This window comes from Megalops cyprinoides, chromosome 10, assembly GCF_013368585.1.
Source record: "Megalops cyprinoides isolate fMegCyp1 chromosome 10, fMegCyp1.pri, whole genome shotgun sequence".
Classification (NCBI taxonomy): Eukaryota; Metazoa; Chordata; class Actinopteri; order Elopiformes; family Megalopidae; genus Megalops; species Megalops cyprinoides.
In genome coordinates this window covers 3380110-3398730 of record NC_050592.1, presented here as the reverse complement: position 1 = coordinate 3398730, position 18621 = coordinate 3380110, and the positions used below count along the sequence as shown (strand labels likewise).

Sequence of the window (18621 nt, the reverse complement as noted above, 5' to 3'; positions counted from 1 at the left end):
GTGACACCGGGATCAAATATTTGAATACAGTCCTTACAGTTTCTTTATAATATATAGGTATCATGACTGACTTCATGTCTGTAAGTTACTGCGCCATCTGTCTGAAGACAATGGTAGTCTATATTCATATCAGCTAGTTCAGCCCTGCTCATCAGCGTTCTCACGTGCCGAAGCGAACTTCCTTCTATTTAAAACGCAGGAACGTTTTGATCGTTTAGAAACCACAGCCGAGTTAACACTGACTGTCTGTCTGTCTGTCTGTTCGCGTATCACTCTGTGCGAGAAGCCGGTGGTGAGGCCGTTACTTTCTCTCAGTCTTCCTCCGCCCGACGGCAGCGATGCATGCAGCGGGGACCGACACACTATCCCTCCAGGAGTATGCTGCGTCCGTGGATAAAACCACCCTGCCTCGCATTCTGCAAGTCTGCTCCGGGGTTTACTTCCAAGGTGGGTCCGTCTCTCTGATGCCACTGGATGGGCGTATCAGGAGTTCACGTTTTAAACTGTTATTATTATTATTATTATTATTATTATTAGGCTATTATTGTAGTTTATATAACGGTTTTTTAACCGCGTAAGACATAATTCATTCACACAATCATGAAATTGGAAGACGCGCTTAGGTGTCTGTAAGGGTGTGTTCACATTTGTATGGTAGGTAGATGTCACATTTTAATGAACAGGGAGTGTGTAAAAAAAGTGAACTGTTGTCTGAAAGCGCGCCTCGGGACCTTCCTTTCGTTTCAAACTTCGACACCCCGGCAAAATAATATGCCATAATATGCGTCGCGTCTCAAAATGATTTTTTAAATAGAAAAAGTTGTTAGACTAGTGCCTCTGTCAATCGACCTTCTTTGGAACTGAGAATACATTTTCATGAGAATAATAGGCTTGTAATAAGATGATTATTACACTGATGATACAGTTTGTCTAAGTAGTGAAATTAATCCAAGAGCATTAGTCTTTCTGAATCTACCAGTCGGAGGTCCTTGACAGTTTGCAGCGAATGGGAAAAGTGAATCTATTTTTTAAAATTCTCATCCTAGCTGCCACTGTTGGTTTAACAGTCTGTCAACAGTTTCATGTAACTATACACACAGAATAAAACGCATGTTAGAACGTTTAAAATGACACAATCCTTGCTGTTAGTGGTTTCGGGTCTTTTTATCCGTGACATCCTCACTACACTAGGAGCCGTTTCTTCAGAGATAAAATTTAAGGCAGTGTTTTGTAGGTGGTTGAAAAAACATGCTTTATCCTTTGCATACTTCATTTGCCGATCTTTTTCGCGTGTTTGTAGCGTCAGGCGAACTAAAATGTCAGCTCTTTCGTGAAGAGTAGCTTTGTGAGAAGTTTGATTTTCATCTTTGTACATCCATATTTTTTGATGGACTATGAGCACAACTACTTAAAATTTGTCACCACTTCCTGATTTTCAAGGGAAAATGATAACAAAGTAAATGTCTGTGTTAGGCTTCCTTGTGTTAAGGCAACAGTAGCATTTTCTCACTGACTGACAGGTGTTACGGTTTCTGTCACATTTCTGCATCGTGTGGTGCTGTAGTGAGTCAGTAAATCTATCACACCTATGAAATAGCATTTATCATGGTTCCATCTACCCACAGGACTGTCACATGATGTGATGTTCAAAGCGCAACACAAAATAATCGAGCCTATGTTGTGCCAATTAAAATAGGTGCCGTTATCTTTACGTAAAGCAGGCATTACCAAAGTTTTTTTTTTCTGGTTGTAGGTGGTAGCAGGGAGAGCGGCGTAAGAAAACATGCCAATCACTAAACAGAATGAACCGGTTTGATCTCGAGTTATTGCATGCTTCGCAGTGGACAGACAGTACTGATAACAGTTCAGGCTAAGATTCTTTTTTATAAAGAGGGTGAAACGCACTGCCACGCAAGTCTTTAAGTGCATGGCAATGCTGGACCACTTTTGATTCCTTTCCTCTAACCTAGAGCTCAGTTAGTCACGGAGTAGTTTGTAAGAAACAGTGCCCTCAAACTTAAGAGTTGAAATTATTATTATTATTATTATTATTTAGAAAGCACACCAGGCTCACACAAAGTTACAATTCTTCATTTGAATTTAATTATAATGGCTGGTACACACTAGATTGGATTGCAATATCATCTTTCAATGTTCTGTACAATTGTTAGCCAACAGCCACATGTACAGTCAATAACAAAGCTTGTGCATTTTAATTTTCAATGTTGAAAGCAATTGAGCAAAAATCCAAAAAAATTTTCAAAACAATGGAACAACAAGCACTCAAAATCAGGAGAGAACACACAGGCCTTATGATAGATGGAGCAACAATGCCATATTAAACTGCTAGCAAAAGATGCGGTGTCTCACTGTCCGTTATTATTGGCAACTTATGCACTGGAATGGGCAGCTGAAACCGCAGTTTGTTTCTGAGGTAGTAGCAAAGACAGATGTAAGATGCAGTGCTGTGATCTGACACCAAGATGTTGGCTATCTCATTTTCAGTGGAGGGTAAGGGGTAGGCTGCATGGTTACGTTTAGAAACCATATTTTCTCAGAATAAAACAGGGCTGTATTTTGATAAGTCACTTCTACCTAGACAACAGAGAAAAGTATATATATATATATATTTTTTAGTGCGCTTTTTAACGTGAAAGGTCAGAGCTTATTGTGGTCAGATATTCAAAGACATTTCTGTCCTATTCTGTTTTCTAGATTTAGCACCCATATTTTCTGTGAAGAAAACAGGGTTGTGTTTTGATAAGTCACGTCTACCTAGGAAACATAAAAAAGGAGATTTTTTAGAGGAGACTGCCCTTTTAATCAGAAGGGTCAGAGCTTCCTGTGGTCAGGTATTCAAGCCATTTCTGTCCTATTCTGTTTTTTTTTTTTTGCTTTTCTGCTTTTTCCCTCCCTGAATGATTACCAAAATTGTTGATGAGGAACATGCTGAACATGGTTGATGTTTCAAACTGATGGAAGAATCAACTAGTACAGCAAATAACCTGAGACTGGCTCAGAGCAGCGGATTTTCACATAAACTCATTAAATATTGACCCGGGTGGTGTGTTTTGCCATGAAAACCATGCATAAGGCGAAAGTGAAAGTGTGCCTTTGCTCTAAAAGGGGAAACTGCTTTGGTGTTGCTGAGCGTGACAGTTTTGGACGGTGAGTCAGATCACTGTTGCATGTGGCGAAAGTGCTGCTGGCCATGCTGGTGGAGTTGGAAGCACACAGCACACAGCGCTCTGGGTTTTATCATTCTTACACAGTCGGAGCAGGGGGTCGTAACCGAAAGGTTGCTGGTTCGATTCCCCGCCAGGGCAGTGCTGCTGTACCCCTGGGCTAAGTACTTAACCCAGATCTGCCTCAAGTAAACATCCAGTTGTATAAATGTATAACAAGTAAAAATTGTAATGTAGGTAATTTGCCCTGCATAAGAGTGTCTCCTAAATGAGAACGTAATGTAAAGGGGTTCCCCCTGCAAAGGACGGTGGGATATAGGAAGGCTAAATACCAACCTTTAAACTGCAATTGATTCTTTTTTTTTTTTTTGTTGCATTATTCTATGGACGATTGTAACTTTTTTGCACTTTGGATTATTCTTCGTTTCATCTTACCAGGAAAGCAGAATGAAGAAAGCTCATTTTAGGCAAAATGTGAATGGGATATAGAATTCTCAAGAGTATTCATCAACTTCTCTAATTTAGTTCCCTGAACAGTGGCTTTGCCCTGACCAAATGTACAGCCACACAGCCCTGAACAAATTCTCCATTTCTGCAGAAGTCGGCTGAAGCAAAAATTATCTTTTTGTGGAGAGGAAGCGGTGAAAATATGATTCAAATAGGTTTGCCCTCTTTCCTTTCAGTATCCACATGCTGGCGAGCTTTGTCTTGGTTTTAGGAGGAGTCCCGAAATTCACCATCTGCAGATTCACTGCCATAAAATTGCTGTTTGTTCCTCTACTGTGCAAGAACAATATACAGAGAAATAGTTCTCTATTTTATTATACGTATTCTTCTAGCATCTGCCACCACTATTCCAGCGACTGTGCAACATTCTCTATGTTGCGAGAGTGTTAGCTGTTAGCCTGGAGTCACAGCCTGACGATAACCAGCAGGGTGAATGCAAGCACAGAGAAGACTCAGGACACCAAAAGGCTTGGTTCAAAGAAAATAACATTTCCTTTACTGAGGACTTGAGAGAAGGCTACAACAGGTTTGGCTCAAAAGTTCACAGACAACAAGCATGGTAACTCAAGACTGAGCAAATGTGTGGACAAAGGACAGGGCTTAAATTACAGAAAACCAATAACTAATTAACACAGGTGGAGGACATTAACTAAATGAGACATAGAGAACACAGGAAGTTATGAGGCCACCTGGTGGTCATCGCAGGAAGCAGCAGCTGACATGCACAGTGTGTTGTCTGGTGGCGCTGTGATCGTTAGGGTCCGTGTACGAGCTATCGGGGAGCGAGGTGTGCCTCTCCACGGGGGACCTGCTGAAGATCATCGGCCTGGAGTGCCAGTCCGTCTCCTGTGAGGACATCAGCACCAAGGAGACGTCGGAACTGCCCCTGGACTACACAGGTAGGACTCTCCTTTGTGCGGCTCAGTACCTGCTGCATCACACATGTGGGGGGGGGAAACCATGGCGACACCTCCAGCTGGGTACCAGCGTCGCATAACTGCTGTCTGCAGTTGTTCCACCCATTGCCCAGCTGTGAAATCCAGCGCAGTGTTAGTGCTTCAGCGTTAAGCACTGCTGTACGTCCTTGCTAATGCCACGTAGGTTCATATTTTCTCTTCTTCTTGCTGTTGTGGTTGCCCTTGCTTCTTATTTGGATTTTTTTTTTTTTTAACACCGAGATGAGGCGAGATGATTGTTTTAAATACAGCTTGTATCTGATTGGTGGCATGCTATCTTCCTCTTTGTCGTTGATGTTTTGCTTGTCATTCTGTGCCTTTGTGCTTGCAGCTGTTGTGGTATGCACGTCGTGTATCTACAGCTAGCGGGCTACGATGTAGCTTTCTCGTGCCAAACACCTGAAGCAGAGTGGGGCAGGAATCGGTTAGTACCTGGATGGGAGTCTCGCTGGGAAATCCAGATTGCTGCTGGAGGTGGTGTTTGTGGAGCAAAAGAGCGCACTTTTGCCTCAAGACAATGCAACTCAGATGCCCTAATTAAGTGATGGGGGCATTGTGTTGTGGGGGGAGGTATCTCTAACAGGAAGTGTTAAATTGTGGCTCACAGTGACCAAAATAGATCTGTGTGTCTCACAGGCTGAGCACAATGGTGTGCATGGCAACACTGATTTGTTATGATAAAAACAAATCAGTCAAATAGGATCTGTACCTATGGAAAAAGTACAGGCGTTAATCCCAGTACAGTGGTCAAACGACCATTCTGGCTCTTCATCTGCTCACCCAATCACCTCCTGAAATTATAATAATTCCATAATCCGTTGTATTCCCTTCCTGCCTTGATTCCACAGGTCATCACCAAACCCTGTTTTAATACAGTACCAGTCAAAAGTTAAGACACACCTGCTCATAGAAGGGTTTTTATTTATTCTTACTATTTTCCACATTTTAGTAAATGGTTGTCTGACAAACTGTTGAAAGTCATGCAGCGCTTCTAATATTGTTGACTCCTTATGGTTTTTTTTTCCTTATGGTTGTACTCTGCCTCACTTGTAAGTCGCTTTGGATAAAAGTGTCTGCCAAGTGAATGAATGTAAATGTAAGTAAAGACATCAAAACTATGAACTAACACAAATGAAATTATGCAGTGACCAAAAAAGTGTTAAACAAATCAAAAGTATTTTATATTTTAGATTCTCCAAAGTAGCCAGAAAACATTTTTTAAAATTAAAATTTAAAAAGATAGTTCATACATAGGCATCAACTTCACTATTTATATTTGCCTAAGAAACAAATTTCAAGCATTTAAGCATAAGTCTTTAGATCAAAATGTCTTTGAATGCCTTTTTCCCATTATCTTAGGTCTCAGTTGTGTTCAGACTTTTGACTAGTACTGTAAGGTCTGAGTAAACAAATAAATCTTAACTGTGTGGGAACCCCAGTGTGAAAAACAGCCAACGGCTGTGTCCTGGTGCCCTGTAGTAGTGCACTCACTGTGCACAGGGGTGAGTGAGGAGAGGAGCTTAATACAGCACAGCTGGAAGGTCCACGATGGGTGAAAAAAAAAGGAAAAAAGCATTAAAAAGAAGAAATTAACAATCTCTCCCACACACGTTAAAGGTTCACAGTCAGCTTTCACACCAGGCCTCTAGCGTCTTCATCTGAAATTTCTCTGCGGTTCATGGTGCAAGGCTGAAAAAACTGCCCGCTAACGGCTATTTAAATTGGTGGCCCAGGCCGACCGGCCGTGAGTTACCGAGGCTGGTTCTCAGAGGAACAGCTTCTGAGCAGGGTGGGGTGCGTGCATGCAGTTTACTAATGAGCACTATGTACTTCTGCTGTAGCATCCACACTTGTCAGCAATTTTGAGCCTTGCAGCATTCACAGAGTACTTGACATGAAGCTTTATATTTTTTGCTTAGCGGAAATTTTTTTTTCCAGAGCAGCGTGCAATTATATTTTGTTACTTAGCAGATGCTCTTATCCAGAACAAAATTACAAAGCATGTCATCCATCTATGCCGCTGGATATTGGCTGAATTGGTTTTGGGTGAAGTACTCTACTGAAGACCTCAACAGCAGTGCCTCACCTTGAAACTGAGCTGGCAGCCTTTTACAAACTCTGTGCCAAAATTGAACTGAAAAAGAGTTGAGGAGATATTGCCCTCTGAATCCCACTATCACAAAGCCTGGGAGGTGCGCAAATGTTCTGGTTAGAAGTAGGAATGGTAGATACTGACGATAGCCTGTGTTTGCCGCGGGTGTCGGCGTCAGGTCTTTTCAGGCTGGTCCCAGAGGACATGCCGTTCGGCAGCCTCGAGGAGATGGTCGGCCTGGTCCCAACCGAGGTGGACGCCTGCGACTCCTTCAGCTTCACCTGCCGGCACCAGGTGCTCCTGGAGGACTGCACGCTGGAGGCCGGAGAGGCCGTCACCGTGCTGTCTGTGGAATCCCGGCACGGGGAGGAGGGACACGCCCGCTGTCGCCTGAGGGACCACGCGGGGGCGCGGCAGGATGTCCTCGTCCCGCTTTCCTGCCGCGGGGAGTTCTACGAGAACGACAACGGGCACAGCTACTCGCTCCGGGAGATCCTGGCCACACCCCGCCTGCTTCAGCGCCGGTTCCGCCACTCCAAGGCCAGCAGATGCGGGGGGCCCCTGGTCCTCAGCGTCATCTACCAGGTGCAGGCCATCATGCACCGTGAGTACCACCGGAACTGCACCCCGCCTGTCCCGACCTGGGCTCTCTGAGCAAGCCCACATCCACATCACTTCCTCTGGGGTCTGTCCATCCCCGGGGGGTCTGTGGTTTGTGGGTGTGTCACAATTTTTGGCACTTTGGGTTAGATGCCAATCAGCATGGATCCTCTAGACCAGGGGTGTCCAAACCTCTCCTGGAGGGCCACTTGTCCTGCATGTTTTAGATCTCTCCCTGCTCCAACACAGCTGATTCAAATGATCAGTTTTTTATTCAGTAGCTTCAGGAGTTCGTTACGAATTGATCATTTGAATCAGCTATGTTGGAGCAGGGAGAGATCTAAAACGTGCAGGGCAGGGGGTCCTCCAGGAGAGGTTTGGACACCCCTGCTCTAGACCCTCTGCTGTAAAAGGACCACAAATACACAGGCCCAGACTGTGTGATAGGAAGCCATGTTTTAACGTAATGAGTCAGCCTGTGCGATGCCAAGTTACCAAAATGTTTAAATATACTGTACAGCCACAGTATTCAAGGCATATGTGGCGGTATTTTAAGTGTTTGTTCAGCTGTGTTTCTTCCATAGACAATGAATGGAAATGGGCTTCTTAGTTTGTCAGCGCCTTAGGGAAGTGTCGGGCCACTGTATCGTATCTGGCTTTCTTGCTAGCTTCTAAAAGCATTCGTGAGAGCGGTAGAGAGGTGACAGTCATGAAGAGAAGATTAGCGGTATTTCAGAGCATTTTTCCTGTCAGAGAAATTCATCTGTCCATCTCTCTCTTCACTTGTTTCTCTGTGCATCCAAACCCTCTATGAAAAACCAAGGCTAGTGATGGACATTGCAGTCCTGGAGGGTCATGAGATGTAATGATACTAGGGGGGGTAGTGAGGCTTCAACAACCCCATAATGCTTATAGTTATGAAAGTCTGTCTATCCTTGAGTTGTTTGAGCTAAACAAATGGATTTGCTGTCGCACAAAACCAGTGTGATCGGCTCAAAATGAGTGAGTCACCGATGACACGGGGTAGCTCCACCCATTCTGGGATTCATGAGGCCTCTGCCATGCTCCTTTTAGTATCTGATGAGATTCGTCGTGTCTCAGCTCTCAATTATTTATTAAAATTCAGTTATTTAACCTGTACAAAATACCCTCACTTCTGCCTAGTGCACATGTTGCCGTTTTAGTCCACATTTAACTTTTGCTCGCGATTTTGATACACGTTCGATGAAATTCCCTGAGTGTACGTTGACGCTATACCAGGGCTCATCACCATAGGCTGTGTCTCGCATGCGGCTGCACGGGTGCCAATACTTACGCTATGGCGTGACTTACAATCTGTGAGTGGTTACACCGATTTCTGTCCAGCGTTGGGTTTAATAACAAAATGAGGAAGTGGCAACACCCAGTGAAAAAACTTAACTTCCAGAATGACACATGCATATGCAGACCAGCTAAGGCCGTGGGAAAGCAAGGAGAGTCGTGTGAGGTCAGAAACACACAAGACCAAGAACACAGGCTAGACAGAAGTAAAAGATGACAGATATGTTCAATGATATGATCTGAGAGATACGATAGTACTTGGATGCATTTAATCTGTCCACAGGAAGCTGTAATTTTAAACAAAGGAAGCACAATAAGCAGTATGAAATAGCCAGGGAGCCTGATAGTTACACAGTCAGTTTAGACTTATGAGTTCAGGAGTTCTGGAGTTAAAGGAGTTCAGTGCTCCACGAACCAACAGGGGAGCGGCAGTGACCAGCGGGTGCCACCGCATGGCTCTGATATGCTGTCAAGCCCTGCGGTTGGAACACTGTGTGAATCTCCAGTTTCAGAGTGTGTATGGTGTGTCGGTCCGAGCCCGGTCCGTTCTGCAGGAGCACACTGGCAATGTGCACCGTCTTACTTTGGCAGAGTCTCGGTTGTGACCTTCAAGAAACATAAAGTGCATGCTAGACTCCAATGAACCACGTGGAAATCCTTTGCTAACTCGATAAGGTAGAGGTTACTCATTTTTATTAATGGGGAATTTAAAATCTAGCCTACATTCAAAGGAGCGGTAGGCAAAACAAGAAATCTTCCTCAGGTACAAGGTGGATGGATTTGTCTGTCTGTGGGTGTGAAGGGGGCACCTGGCTACACTGGCCTTCCTCAGTGGCGGGAGGAAAAAGAGATCATCCATGAAAGCATTAATAGTGTCACAGAAAGAGGAAGTGTGATGTTAGCAGTGTGTCCTTTTCACACCGCATCTGACTGACCACAGGCGCAGTGTGTGAATTCTCCTACCCCTGAACACAGAGAGGCTGAATTTGGATAGGCCTGAATTGAGGACAAAGGCCTTGATGGCTATTCATAGATGCAGCTCTACTTATTCTCACGTGGGATGCACAACTGCGCACCTGCTTCAACAGGAAAGAGATCAGGTGTTTTATTTTTAAAGCATGGCATCAACCAATCACAGTATTCTTTGCGTGTGGTATATCACCAATACCTGCTGTAGAATGGGTTGTGTATGTAATTCTGGTGTTACAAAGAAACAGAGGACCAAAGTAGGTTGCAAAAGCATTAGATTCGGTCAAGGTTTGGATAGAGGAGCAGATATTACACATACACATTCTGTATCTGTGCAGACATAAGCTAACACAGAGACAGACTTTTCTTAAGCAACCGTTTGCTAAGCTTTCCTCTCTCACACAAGCATCTACGCCTACCATCACATTGCATTATTGTCATTTAGCAGACGCTCTTATCCAGAGCGACTTACATACGTTGCAGCTTTTACATGTCATCCATTTATACAGATGGATATTTACGGAGGCAATTGTGGGTTAAGCACCTTTCCCAAGAGTACAGCAGCAGTGCCCTAGTGGGGAATCAAACTGACAACCTTGTGGTTGCAAGCCATGCTCCCTTCCACTATGTTGCACCGCTGCCTCTACCCCCTACCACATACTCCCTACTGACTACCACATAAAACTGACCACAAATACAATGCATGCTTGAAATCTGTTGTTAGAGCTCTTTAATTTCATTATGACATACTGATTGTTTGGAACTACCACTCCTGCACCAAGCAGTCATGGCTGTCTGACACTCATGTTTTGACCACTACAGTGGCATTTTTCATAATGACCAATGACAAGTGTCAGTCTTTGATGAATACCTACATTAAAGGTAACGTACATTACTGATTGGTTTACCAAAAAAAAAAAAGGGAACCCAAGTGCTTTCAGGGACATTTACTCACCTTTCCTGGTCCTCCAACAGTGAGGAAGAACGTGGTGAAATTCCCCTCCAGCCTGGAGGTGGAGGTGGTGGATGTGACGGAGCAGTCGCAGGACGTGGAGTTTGTGACGCCGCTGTCGCTGGCAGAGGTGGCATCGCAGCCCGAGCGCGCCTTCCCCACCGTGGCCGAGATCCTGGAGGAGCCCGAGGCCGCCCAGTCTCTGTTCCGCTGCGGCTGGCTGCCGGCCCTGCACAAGGGCCACCTCCTGGTGCTGCACGGGGCCGGCGCCTCCTCCATCGTGCTGGCGTCCAGCTTCAAGGGGAAGAAGGAGAGGCAGTACTTCCTGCTGTCACAGCGCTACGGCGGGTCCCTGCGGCGGCGCCCCCGTGACTTCACCTCCGTCTACGAGCTCTACGCGGCCTCCCTGTGCCACCCGGGCCTGCGGGTCAGCGTGTCCAAGCACTGCGAGGCCCCCGAGGAGGGCCTGCCCTCGCTCAGCGTCGGGGACCAGCTGGAGGTGCTGAGCTCCAGAAAGATGGAGCTGACCTGTGACGGGGAGAAGCAAGCCGTGGAGGTGCTCGTGTGCAAGCACATGCCGGAGGAGGAGGACGAGGAGGACGAGGAGGACGAGGACAGGGGGGAGGAGATCGAGGAGGTCTGCCTGCCCATGTTCCTGGAGGGCCACTTTGTGGAGAAGATCACCGACAACAAGAAGTACAGCCTGGGGGACCTCTGCAAGCGCTTCACCCTGCCGCTGGATGTCAAAGTGGCCAAGCGGGACACGGGGATGGAGAGCGACCCCCTGGCTGGCTTCTCCGCCCTGCGGCTGGAGGAGGCTAACGTGGAGCCCACGGTGTGGGCCAGCCTGCCCTGCAAGCCGGACCTGTGCTTCGAGCTGCCCATTCGCTGGCTCACCATGTCCCTCTCCTTCACCAAGGACCCCCTTCCCTGGTCCGAGGGCCAGCCCCCCGAGCTACGCTGGGAGACGGTCACTGAGGTGACAGACAATTTCTACTACGAGTTCCGCAAGCTGACTGGCTGCGTCATGGCCCCGCCCCCCCGGCCTCCCAAGCGGAGGGTATCCACTCAGAAGCCGCCCCGGCCGGCTACCAAGTCCTCGTCCAGTCCTAGACCTGACAGGCCACACTCCAAGAGCCACACCCTCTCCCAGGACATGGGGCAGCTGAAGCTCTCTGATTGGACAGATAGGAGCCCTCTTCCGCCACCCCCGGTGAGTCCTGAAAACTCTGATACACACCCCACAGCAAACACCCTGTGTGTTAGGGTATTCTGACATGAACTTGCTGCAGTGGAACTGTTTTCACAGGAAAACACTATCCTATATTTTACTGAGCAGAAGTGAGCCAAAATATGGATTGGCTACTATGACTACCATAGGTGTCATCAGGTCATGCCAGAGTTACAATGCCATGAAAAGCACGTTTATGCTTTTTTTCCCTTTTATGCAACCCTGTTTTGGAATTTCCAACTGCGCACTAGGCTCATCTCACTGAGACAACTTCTGTGCTTGCACAGGATTTCAGGGGCAAGATGAATACAGTCCAACCAAACATAGGCATGCAGCCAATGGCTATTTTTCACACTGCAAGTCATATTAAAGTGGAACACACTATAGCACAGTACAGTGGAGTGAGCACTCATTGGAGGATTCTGAACTTCCAATGACATCATTTAAACAGCAGCGGAGGAATCACAGGGTGCCTGAGAATGGCGGGATGAGCCACTCCTGCCAATGTCCCCACCTTTATCCCCATCCGCCATCTTGTATTGGCTGATGGCATGGGCTGGGACTGAACCTGGGCCGTAGAGCTCAGCTTGCACTCGAGGTAGAGTTCACTTTTTAAGACGCGGTCATCCAAACAACTGCAAAGGGGGACACCCTCTGCCTTTCAGCGCTGAATACGGACACCTTTGACTTGCGCAAGCAGATGCCATTGCACAAGCGCGATGCCATTGCTCGCATTGCATTAACACACCTCTCTCCCAGGTCTCATTCCTTTACACGTCATAAAAGGACACTTTACAAACAAAGCCCGTTGCCATGGATTTGTGAGTCTTTGACACACCATGCAACAGGAACCTCTGTGGACTTTCTGCATTCTGAAGAGTAAAACAGGGTAATATGAATGCGGGGACCTCACCAAAACGGTTTCATTCCTTTATTGCCCAATACTATTTCCTCATAGCTATACACGTACAAAACACCCTTTCATGATGGTGTGACTCTCTGAACAATAAACAGAAACCTTTTGTCAAACATTTATATAAAAAAAAATTCTAACACCCCGGTCCACCACTCACCACAGGAAACATTTTTTTCAACATTTAGACAGTGAGAACACACATCACAAAGCTATCCATGAATGAAAATAACACCCAGAGCAGAAAGACAAAGCTTACAAAGTGACAAACCATCAGAGGCCACTCAGTCAAAGATTGATAATTAATTTATTGTCAGGCTTGTCAGAAATTGTATGGCAATAGAAATAAATTAAATAAAAAAGGCGAATTGGTTTCAAACTAATTACACAATGACCATTTTTACTTGCCCACGCTGAATTTGAGAATACTTACTTATGAGACTATTTTCGATTACTGCCCCAGATTTTTTTCCCCCAGATTATTTATGATGTTAATTGTTATTTTATAATTGGTCATAAAATATCCAACATGCTGTCTGTAAAATAGGCAACCGGTCTTGTAATGGCAACATGGGTCTGAGTTGGATTTTTTTTTCCTCAGATGGCACATCCAGGTGTGTAGTGTTACCTTGTCATCTCATCCTCATCCAACCATGTGTATCCCACTGCTAATAGGCTTTGGGCGGCATTTATGTCTCCATTGTAGCCCGTTGTCTTCAGATATACCACTTAGGTACACAATCAGGTGTGAGAGGTTCATTTGGTTTCACATTTGTGGAATGCCATCCATTTGCTGCCTGGGAGATACATGTCATTGTTTCTGTATCAAACCATGTTTCCCAGCATGCAACTACGCAGATCAGAACTGTGTAAATCTTCGAAAAGGGAAGCTCACTGAAGGCAGATCTTGAGGCACCCAACACAGAAAACAAAAAAAAAAAAACAAGGGAGAGAGAAACTGGCTAACACTGGGCCCTATGTGGAAAGAATGACAGTTTTGTTTTGACATCATATTTATTTCAGATGAGCCACTGAGAACAGCGATGTTTGGGGAGATAAAAAGAGATACAGAGATGGTATATTATTGGTCTTGGCGGTTAACAATGTTAATCAGCACTTTACAATAGTTCCCCCAAGAAACTCCCAGGGGACTCCTTGCACTGACCCTGGTTTCAGCTGAAGGGTGCAGGGCTTGTAATCCAAAGTGAGCCAGATAGATTCCCAAGTGGGACATTTCTCTTGATTAAAGAACTAAACCCAAATGTTATTTCAGTAACAATCCAGCTGTGTAAATGGGTGATACATAAGTTGCTCTGGATACAGGTATCTGCGACATCTGAGTCAAAATTCTTATAGACTACTTAAATAATATATATAATACAGTAACATATAATACACTCAGTTCATGAAATTGAGTTCATGATACAAATGATTACAAAACAAGAGAACTGAGAAATAATGCTGATGAGAAATAAAAAATATAACATGACTGAAGTTAAGTTTTACTTTTACTTTCCTTTCTTCAGATATCAGATATAACCTTCGTTTTCTTCAGACATAACCCCTAGCTATCACAGCATTTATGATGTACCACAGGTTCTAATTCTGCATTGCGATCATAAAGCAGATATCATAAAGCAGATCAATAATTGGTTAAACTCTCCTTAGCTGTGTAAAGCCGTTAAGAAGTTTTTTTGATTTTACTTGAAACAGCCACTGAAAGTAGCACCTAGACCGTTTTTCTCTTACATCATCAAAGGCAACCCAGTTACCAGTGGTTACTGTTTAATGTTTCTCTTTACCATTTGACATGACTGCCGTTGAATAAGGAAACAACTCAGTGTTATTTTTTCAGTGGTTAATGTTTTGCTAATTTCACCTGTTTTCACAATTCCCGGAACGCATCCCCTTTATGGGCCTTGTTATTAATCTCTCTGACAATGACATTATGGAATGCCTCTGATCTTTTCGTGTGGTTTTGCTCCACTTCTTCCAGGACATCTCAAATGAGACTCCTCCACTGATTCCCAGAAAGCCCAACTCCAAGTCAAGCGGCCGAGCGCCTCCCAACACCTACGTGCAGACGCCCAAGAGCAAGAGCGCTAGGAAGAAAAAGGGTAGGTTCCCACCCGATTCTCCTACAGCAGCCGTACCGCTCTACCCTGCCTGATGGTGACAGCTAAGCCTGCTCTTGAGTCACAGCAGAGAAACAATGAGGTTGCTCCTGGAAGTGGTGTTGTTGGACCATTCCTTCTGGGCTGAGCAGAGGATCAGTGCCTCAAGGAAGCCCCCCCTCCCCCCCCTCCAATAGAGTCAGCGGGAGGGACACTGTGCTCTAGGAGACACTGTTTTCTGAACAAGACTGTAAACCGAAGTCCCAACTCACTGTTTCAAATTCTCAATACCCAAATTCCCAGTACAGCCATCAAATAATTCCCCCGGTTTAGTCAGCGAATGAATTCCCAGCTCCTCACCACCTCAGCTGACGCATGGTGAACATTCTGGTGCGAAATGAATACAGCGCATCACCTTGGTGAGGTGACCGAGGTGTGTTACCGCCCCCTTCAATGTAAATCACCTTGAGGTCCTTAAGCTGGTATAGTCCAGCAGTGTGGCATAGCGGTAAGGAGGAGGGATTGTAGCTGAAAGATTGTTGCTTCAATCCCCCACTGGGGCACTATAGTTGTACCCTTGGGCAAGACACTTAACCCACAATTGCCTCACTAAATATTCAGTTATATAAATGGATAATACTATAACCTATGTAAGTCACTCTGGATAAGAGCATCACCTAAATGACAATAATGTAATGTGGCCCATTCATCATTTTTATTATACTACCCAAAACTCTCACAAATGCTTCTGTTGCTATCAGTGACACTTCAGGTCAGTCACCCAGCCAAGACCAGGGTCAAAGCCCCACCCCTTACTGCAAAGTTTTCGGGAACTTTAAGGCTCAGTAGTCTCTTAGCACCATGTTTGCTATGCAGATACCTTTATCCAACATGAGCTCCATAGCTTGCATTTTTTCCATTTAATCCATTAATACAGCTGGATATTGACTGATAAATTTTGGGTTAAGTGCCTCACCCAAAAATAGAACAGCAATTCCTCACCAGGCAATCAACTTGTTTACGCAGTCTTAGGGTCGCAAGCCCTGTTCCTTACCGCTATACCACACTGCTTCCTTGGAGTCCAAGGGCTGCACTCCTCCGGTTTTCATTATGTTGTCTATGTTGTTTGACTAAATCCTGACTGCACTCGCACTGGGGGGGGAAACTGGTAGAGACCACATTTTTTTCCACAAGATACAAAGACTGCTCAACCTGTGATGGGCCCATTTGTCTCTGATTGGACCGTTTTGACCAACCATGGAAGACTGCACTGCTTATTCATGGGAGTCAAACAATAAGCAGCCGATAAACTAATCTTTTTATCAAACGGCAGCATTAATCTAGTCATGGACGTGAAACAGTACGGTGCTCAGGGGAAGTGGGCAGCGCCCCGCCGAATGGGCCAACTTCACTTACATCAGTTCTCAGTTGTTCACGCAGGTTTCGCGAAACGTCATCTCATGGCCTCAGAGCTGTGAACACAGGGCTCAGTTTGGCTCAACCCCCGACTTCAAAACCATGGCCACACCCGTCAAAATCGAAAAGCGTCACCCATTTAATACACACGTGTTTGTATCAATAGCTATCACTGAGCACTAGTTTCACGTTGCTATGATAGATAAGTGTTGCGTTTTTGGCCCGATTTATCCTCATCCCGTGCTTCTTCAGGGTGCATTAGAGATGCTAACATGGTGCATTTTGAGGAGCATTTCTGAGTCTACCATGATCAACAAATCTTCTGGCAGTTACCTATATGTGTGTGTTTGTACGCATTGTGTATGGTTCTGTGTCACGTGTTGCCTCAGCGTATTTGCATTGAATTGAAATTCGATTTATTTTGAATTAAATTGAATTGAATAGGGCTCCGATACACAAGCTTCAACTTCTGATATCTGTGTGTACAGCTGCGGTCACAGTGTGTAAACAAATCAGAAAACCTCCAATAACCCCTCAGCTTCGGGAGGGTAACCGGTTCCACCTCATGTCGAGCAGAAGTTCGGTTAAGAAATGAAGCAAAATTGGACAAGCACCTCTGACAGACCCCTTTTCTTCCCTCTTTATCTCTTTCCTTCTCTCTCCCAGATCAAGAAAGATACTCGGACAGTGACCATGACTACGAGATGATTGACATGGTGAAAAAAGCACAGGAAAGTGTCATGTTTTACTGAGCCCGCCGTCTCAACTCGAGGGGACCACAGAGCTTTTTTTCTGCCGTTTTGTGGAGAATTCATCGGGACAGAAGCCGGTGTACGGCAACAGCCAACTCTGCTCTGCAGGGTGCAAGGAACACCCCGGTCCCACCATCACGAGTCTCGTCCTAAGACTTCTGCATGTCAAAAAACATTCTCTGCAAAGAAACGCCAAAGAAAGAAAGAAAGGCCACATTTTATTATTATTTTTTAAATCTGTCTCAACATGTTATCAGTACATAATTAACTTTTGCCCTGGGTTCCTCTTTATCAAATTTTGAAATTGCGTTTGAATTGATGTTGGTTGAGATAACCTTCAGCGCCACTGAATACAAGCTGAAGTCGGTTTCTCTGAAAGCTGAATGTCTGCGATGGTTTTTGAGATCTGTATGCAAGCAGACACTGAAAGACAGAACGACAGAGCCGGTAGCCTCCAGATACAGCATGTCCGAGCATTACATACTTTCTTACAGGCATCTCGGGAGTCACCATTAGGCTCCAGGTGACAGACACCGTCATAGCAAAGTGTGACAAATAAATCTGAACGTAGTCCTCAGACTATAATCTGTTCAATTTAATAGCAATGTGCTTTGCCTTCAACTCTGGGAAATGAATTTGTTTCAATTTAACTTTGATGTGCTTGGCAATTTAACTGAGTTTGAACAAGTTACATTTTTTGTTAGAACATGGTGTATTTATAACATTAATATACTCAAAAATGTAAGAAGACAAAACTACATGCGCAAAAGGATTTTGTTAAAGCAACCTTCATAAATCCACAAAAATAATGGTTCAAGGTCCTTTGATCGTTTTCAGACTCCTCAGAATGTAGATGAGGCATCTGAATGTGACAGTTGTGCTTTTCACACAGGCATGGACGTGATTTTTATTAAATTTCCTTTGTGTCATGCAGCGATGTGCAAATGTGTTCTGGTAAGTCTGAGACGTTTATTTCGCAGAACTTGTGAGCATGAATCCCCAGGGGTAAAAAGGCACTCTGGCTTCCGTTCTGTCTTTAGAAGGTGTCAACTGAAGCTCACACTCTTCCCCTATTTGCATACCAAAAACACAGTAATGTTTTTTCTGTTTAATTTTCATCCAGCGAACAGCTTCCTCAAAATGCAACCGCTAAAGGACAACAGTGGGTAGGACGTGGAGCAGGCTCTCAGCTAGTGCAAGTTCACAAAGACCTTCTTTGAATTGCAATATTTGTGATGAACAGAAAAAGGTCTGTTTTGCATGCCATGAAGGACAGCATTGCTTTTCTGAAGTTCCTCCTAGAAACGCAGTCGAAGACACCTGCGTCATGACATGGGAGATTGCCACTCCGCCAGTCAGACACAATGTCCTGCTGTCCCAAGTGTGACGTTTAAAAAAAAAGCTGCGCAAGTTGTGGGGGACTGGATTTTATCTCTAGAAGGAAATAAAATCAGGAAATTAAGTGATCTTTCTGAACCACGTACCAACTAGCTCAATACTCATGGGAAAAACACAGAAAAATCATAATGTGGTTCATCAAATATATTGGGTTGCTTTAAGTTTAGATATTTCATTTACTAGCTTATTCAAACTGCCTTCTGTTATGCAATTGTT

The 18621-nt window shown here is 44.8% G+C and overlaps 1 protein-coding gene across 1 annotated transcript; it reads left to right on the top strand.

Annotated features, from left to right (window-relative positions):
- Window positions 1-260: 260 nt before the first annotated feature.
- themis2 (thymocyte selection associated family member 2) lies at window positions 261-17940 on the top strand. The gene is made up of 6 exons (XM_036539350.1): window positions 261-447; window positions 4451-4591; window positions 6919-7344; window positions 10605-11794; window positions 14722-14842; window positions 16922-17940. The coding sequence occupies exons 1-6, from the start codon at window positions 339-341 to the stop codon at window positions 17005-17007; spliced, it is 2073 nt and encodes a 690-aa protein (XP_036395243.1). The 5' UTR covers window positions 261-338; the 3' UTR covers window positions 17008-17940.
- The last annotated feature ends 681 nt before the right edge of the window (window positions 17941-18621 follow it).

Bases quoted from the DNA above. Each gene is read 5' to 3' on its own strand.
- themis2 (XM_036539350.1), top strand. From the start codon at position 339: ATGCATGCAGCGGGGACCGACACACTATCCCTCCAGGAGTATGCTGCG. The intron at 7,345-10,604 runs GTGAGTACCACC...GTCCTCCAACAG, and splicing joins GGTGCAGGCCATCATGCACC to TGAGGAAGAACGTGGTGAAA. The intron at 11,795-14,721 runs GTGAGTCCTGAA...CACTTCTTCCAG, and splicing joins GCCCTCTTCCGCCACCCCCG to GACATCTCAAATGAGACTCC.